This window comes from Gigantopelta aegis, unplaced genomic scaffold (assembly GCF_016097555.1).
Source record: "Gigantopelta aegis isolate Gae_Host unplaced genomic scaffold, Gae_host_genome ctg9590_pilon_pilon, whole genome shotgun sequence".
NCBI lineage: Eukaryota > Metazoa > Mollusca > Gastropoda > Neomphalida > Peltospiridae > Gigantopelta > Gigantopelta aegis.
Window position 1 is genome coordinate 1 of NW_024537183.1, and position 6,702 is coordinate 6,702.

Sequence of the window (6,702 nt, forward strand, 5' to 3'; positions counted from 1 at the left end):
ATGATGGTCATGGGATGATGATGGTCATGAGATAACATGATGGTTATGAGATGACATGATGGTTATGAGATGATGTGATGGTCATAGGATGATGATGGTCATGGGATGATGATGGTAATGATATAACATGATGGTCATGGGATGATGATGGTCATGGGATGACGATGGTCATGGGATGATGATGGTCATGAGATGATGATGGTCATGAGATGATCATGATCATAGGACGATGGTTGTCATGTGATGATGATGGTCATGGGATGACATGATGGTCATGGGATGGTGATAGTCATGAGATGATCATGATCATGGGAAGATGATTGTCATGTGATGATGATGGTCATGGGATGACATGATTGTGGGAAGATGATGGCCATGAGATGATGATGGTCATGAGATGGTGATAGTCATAAGATGATCATGATCATGGGAAGATGATGGCCATGAGATGATGATGGTCATGAGATGTTGATAGGCATGAGATGATCATGGGAAGATGATGGTCATGAGACGATCATGGTCAGAGATGGTGAAAGTCATGAAATGATCATGATCATGGGAAGATGATGGTCATGAGATGATCATGATCATGGGAAGATGATGATCATGAGATGATCATGATCATGGGGAGATGATGGTCATGAGATGATGATGGTCATGCGATGGTGATAGTCATGAGATGATCATGGGAAGATGATTGTCATGGGATGATCATGGTCATGAGATGATGATGGTCATGAGATGGTGATAGTCATGAGATGACATGATCATGGGAAGATGATGGTCATGAGATGGTGATGGTCATGAGATGATCATGGGAAGATGATTGTCATGTGATGATGATGGTCATGAGATGACATGATGGTCATGAGATGACACAAAAGAAGTAAAGGAAATTTTGTTCATTAAACTACAACTCCAGGACTGAACCCAATGCAGGGGGCAATTCTACCCACCCCACCCCCAAACAAAACACAACAAAACAAATGAATATGTAACCTTTTTATTTCCGACTTGAGAAGTTTTTCAAGTTTATAACAGCATGCATCAATGAAATACTGTTATGTGTTTCTTATATAGGAGCTCTGCCATTCTGCATCATACCATTTTTATGATGTTTCATCAGGATTATTACAATCAAAGCTTCACGATAGCTTTCAAAGTGTTATGGTAGACTTAGTTTTAGGTTTTTGGGAGGTTTTTTATTTAGTGTTGCCATTGTCATATTTTGCTATTTTTACATATAAACAACTGCTGATTAGGCCTGATTGATCTCTCAAGTAATCGTTGTATCATAATTAACTCAAGTGTCACTTAACGAAAATGGTGGTTTGCTTGAGAAAATCATCATTGTCTACCCATTAAAATAGCACCTAGTTCTTTGTCAATAAGCAGATACAATTTAAATTCAAACTGTAGCATCATGTGTTAAACTGGTGGTCACTCTTATTTGATTTTGCAGCAATATAAATTTATGAAGTACTAGTAAATGGAATTCTACGAATGTAATTCAAGGTATAATTCCACGAGACAAATTTAATAAAAAATTTAATGCTTTTGGTTATTATGTAACTATGAGAAAATAGTCATTGTGTTTGAAGAATATCCTTTAGGATTACATGGATCTTTATATTTACATTTACATTAGGATGGTGTATATCTTTGAATTAACAATCTCAAAGCACTAGTTGGAATGAGAACTATCCCTATATGTTGTCTAATGATGACTGACTTGGATGATTAACTGTGACAATGGACATTCACTTGAGTAATGTATTTCATGTTTTGATGCTAAAACAATAACAAACCACTTACGTAAACTACCACCAACATTTCTGATCCATTCAATAAACTATTCTTGTTTTGAACATGTATTCAACAAATAACAGGAACTGTGTTTTCATGGATAAATCCCCTACTTAGAATGATGGTTGCATCACATTAGTCAATACTAAAGCTGTGAACACTAAATAAAAGTATGGCTGTTAAAAGGACATTCTTGAGTTTGTTCCATTGTAACACGTTTCCAACTAATAAAATATTTCTACAATTAAACTTGCATATTAAATATATTTTCTTGTTTAGAATATCAGTGTCTGTATATTCAATCTGTTTCTGGTCTTCTTAATATTTCTAAGAAGCCCAAACTAGATTTTGTCTTCAAATAATTTCATATGTATAAAAACACAATATTTTAGGAAATAAAATAAAATTTAACCTGGTACAAATATTAGAACGATCACAAAAACATTTAATATACAGCCACTAATATTTTATGCAGAAAAATATATTTGATATGTAATTACAATGGTTAAAAAGTCTCTGTTAGTCGATAACAACTTAAAAATTGCAGCAAACTCAGGAATGTCCCTTTGACACAATGTATCTTTTGCAGACTCTGAGAACGGATTTAGAGAAGTACTGCCCTGTGGAGGGTCTGGAGGACCAGTTTGTGAACATCCTCCTCATAGGACAAGTCGGAGCTGGTAAATCAAGTTTCTTCAACTCGGTCAACTCCGTGTTCCGGGGTCGCGTCACAAGCAAGGCGAGAAGTGGCGGGGCGGAGCACAGTCTCACCACAACGGTTGGTTTTCAACTATATCACATCTCCTCACCACCACACATGGGGGGGGGGAGTGAGGAAAAGTTATATTCTAATTCTGACCACAACAGTTGGTTTTCATCTACATCACAACTCCTCACCACCACCCATGGGGGGAGAGTTATATATTAATTATGACAACAACGGTTGGTTTTCAACTACATTACATCTCCCCCACCCCACTTCATTTGGGGGTCAGTTATATATTAATTATGACAACAACGGTTGGTTTTCAACTACATGACATCTGCCTCACCATTCACTTTGGGGGAATACAATCATTCTATCGGTTGGACCAGTAGGGGACTAATAACTCTTTAACACAATGTTTTATCTCCGATTTGGAATGTTTGTCTGAAAATTAGTCTTTCCTAAAATAATTTTTATGTGATATTCAACATTAATCTTCTTAAAATCGTTTCCTCTGAACATTCAATATTAAAATATTCTACCAACTGAGCTAAATCCTGCCCCATTGTTATGTGAAATTCAGTATTATAATAGCTGTAATGTCCTGTGATATACCAGTAGTGGGGCACTAGTGGGATGAAAAAACAAAGGTCCATCAAGGTGGTTCGATCCTTAACCTAAGCACCTCAGGCAAGCACTCTACCAACTGAGCTAGTATCGAGTCATCTCTGTTACTGTCAGTTGGTCCCACATTACTGACAGCACTCTATCAAACTAGTATCAAGTCATCTCTGTTAATGTCAGTTGGTCCCACATTACTGACAGCACTCTACCAAACTAGTATTAAGTCATCTCTGTTAATGTCAGTTGGTCCCACATTACTGACAGCACTGTACCATCTGAGTTAGTATCAAGTCATCTCTGTTACTGTCAGTTGGTCCCACATTACTGACAGCACTCTACCATCTGAGTTAGTATCAAGTCATCTCTGTTACTGTCAGTTGGTCCCACATTATTGACAGCACTCTACTAACTGAGCTAGTATTGAGTCATCTCTGTTACTGTCAGTTGGTCCCACATTACTGTCAGTTGGTCCCACATTACTGACAGCACTCTACCAACTGAGCTGGTATCAAGTCATCTCTGTTACTGTCAGTTGGCCTCACATTACTGACAGCACTCTACCAACTGAACTAGTATCAAGTCATCTCTGTTACTGTCAGTTGGTCCCACATTACTGACAGCACTCTACCATCTGAGTTAGTATCAAGTCATCTCTGTGACTGTCAGTTGCTCCCACATTGTTGACATTCAATCCATGTTACATTTTAATATTTTATACACACATTATGATGCTGCCAGTGAATTACATTTTCTTCCCGTGGCAAGTGTTCCCTTACTTCGTTCTCTTAGTATAGTATTCATGTGACAAACGTAGTTGTTTTTTTAAATCCACCACTAAAGCACATTGATTTATTAAGCATTGGCTATTGGGTGTCAAATATTATGAAATTTTGATATATTGTCTTAGAGAGGAAATTGGGTGTCAAATATTATGAAATTTTGATATATTGTCTTAGAGAGGAAACCCGCTTCATTTTTCAATTAATTATTAGCAAAGGATCTTTTATATTCACCATTCCACAGACAGGATAGCACATACCACAGCCTTTGATAATAAACCAGTTGTTGCACTGGCTAGAACGATCAAAGTACATGAAATGCGGCATCCAGTTTGAAAAGATCTCAACCCCTTAACCACCTAGTAGTTAGTAGTTAGTAATGTGTAAGTTAATGATAAAGTTAAAGTTAGAGCATATTGATTTATTTATCATCATACATTTGGTAGTTTTTTGACAGTCTTAGAGACAAAACCAACTAAAAAAAAATCATTCGTAACAAGTGATCTTTATATGCACCATGCCACAGACAGGATAGCACATACTGTGGCCTTTGATACCAGTCATGATGCACTGGCTAGAGCAAGAAATAGTTAATGGGCCCACGAATGGGGATCGATCCTAGACTGACTGCGCATCAGGCGATCACTCTACCACTGGGCAACGTCCTGCCCTGCTGTGACATAATAGTTTTAATATACCATTCAGTACTGGTAATCTGTTAATGTGTTCTTTCACAGTGTCAGTCAATCTGCACTGCTGTGACATAATAGTTTTAATATGCCATTCAGTAATCTGTTAATGTGTTCTTTCACAGTGTCAGTCATCTGCACTGCTGTGACATAATAGTTTTAATATGACATTCAGTACTGGTAATCTGTTAATGTGTTCTTTCACAGTGTCAGTCAATCTGCACTGCTGTGACATAATAGTTTTAATATGGCATTCAGTAATCTGTTAATGTGTTCTTTCACAGTGTCAGTCAATCTGCACTGCTGTGACATAATAGTTTTAATATGCCATTCAGTAATCTGTTAATGTGTTCTTTCACAGTGTCAGTCAGTCTGCACTGCTGTGACATACTAATTTTAATATGACATTCAGTAATCTGTTAATGTGTTCTTTCACAGTGTCCGTCAATCTGCACTGCTGTGACATAATAGTTTTAATATGACATTCAGTACTGGTAATCTGTCAATGTGTTATTTCAGTGTCAGTCAATCTGCACTGCTGTGACATAATAGTTTTAATATGACATTCAGTAATCTGTTAATGTGTTATTTCACAGTGTCAGTCAATCTGCACTGCTGTGACATAATAGTTTTAATATGACATTCAGTAATCTGTTAATGTGTTATTTCACAGTGTCAGTCAATCTGCATTGCTGTGACATAATAGTTTTAATATGACATTCAGTACTGGTAATCTGTCAATGTGTTATTTCACAGTGTCAGTCAATCTGCACAGCTACTATAATCATATGACTTATTTTGTTTCAGTTTCGCATGTACAAGATCAAGTCCAAAGAAACCGGATACCCATTAAAATTCCGCCTGTGTGACACGAGAGGCCTAGAAGAAGGTCAAGGCTTGGATATTGTGGATTTGGTTTCTATCTTAGATGGTCATATTACAGATGGGTATGAGGTGAGAATATTAACTTTTGAAAATAATACTTATTTTATCACTGATTTGTAGTGTGTGTTTTGTGTTTTAAAAAATGTGTGTTTTGTTTTCGACACCACTAGAGCACATTTATTTATTAATCGTCGGCTATTGGGTATCAAACATTTGGTAGTTTTGACTTGTAGTCTTCAGGCAAAACATGTTTTTCATTAGCTGCAAGGGATCTTTTATATGCACTTTGCCACAGACAGGACAACACTTGCTAGTTATTTTGATTGATTATTCTTATATACTTTTAATTTGGGTGGTTTTATTGGAAACAATACTTTTTTTTATAAAAGTTTAAATAGAAATTTAACATTGAAAATTTTAAAGTCTATCTTCTAGAGTTTTCACTGGATTGTGTTGAAACTTGGTAAGGGAGCAGGTTTATTTTTGACCCAATTACATGAAAATGTTTGAATCTGAATAACCAACATTTATTCATATCAGCATTACTACCAAACAGCTATTAGGGTTGTAAACAAATGATAATGGAAATGCAGAGAGAGAGAGAGAGAGAGAGAGAGAGAGAGAGAGAGAGAGAGAGAGAGAGAGAGAGAGAGAGAGAGAGAGAGAGAGAGAGAGAGAGAGAGAGAGACAGACAGACAGACAGACAGACACATACTCTATATGCTTATGCTAGGGTTGGGCAAACTTGGATTTTTTTCTTAAAAGTTGAATTTGCAGAGTTGTTTCTGTGACCATTTATCACGTAGAATCTGAATCAGATGGAATTTTTGACGTAGCAGGATGTTTGATATCGGTTAATGACACAAATTAAAAATGACTGCAACAAATAACAATTTTCTTAATGTTATGGTAGGTTCATTTTTAATATATTATGGGTTGTAATATATGATTTGTTATGTTTCTCAGTGTGTTTATCTCACATATGATGTCCAAAATGTGATCTAATGCATGGATGTTGATATTTACTGGCAAGGTATCGAATCACATTAATTTTGACTAATACGTTGTATCCAGTCGTCCAGGTGCCAGATTCATTGGTTGCTGTTCTTTTTGCAGCTCTCAGAAATACCATCAGATATCCAGTTGTTGGTGTATTCATTGCTCAGTAAATGAATATAGAAATACAGAATAAGAACATGAACATGAAAACGAT

At 36.4% G+C, this 6,702-nt stretch overlaps 1 protein-coding gene across 1 annotated transcript; it reads left to right on the forward strand.

The window, feature by feature from the left end:
• Positions 1-2,296: 2,296 nt before the first annotated feature.
• Positions 2,297-5,558, forward strand: LOC121367167 (interferon-induced protein 44-like; the record flags this gene model as incomplete). Its single annotated transcript, XM_041491299.1, has 2 exons — positions 2,297-2,584; positions 5,412-5,558. Coding segments are annotated over exons 1-2 (351 nt in total), but the record flags the coding sequence as incomplete, so codon positions are not given.
• Between the last annotated feature and the right edge of the window lie 1,144 nt (positions 5,559-6,702).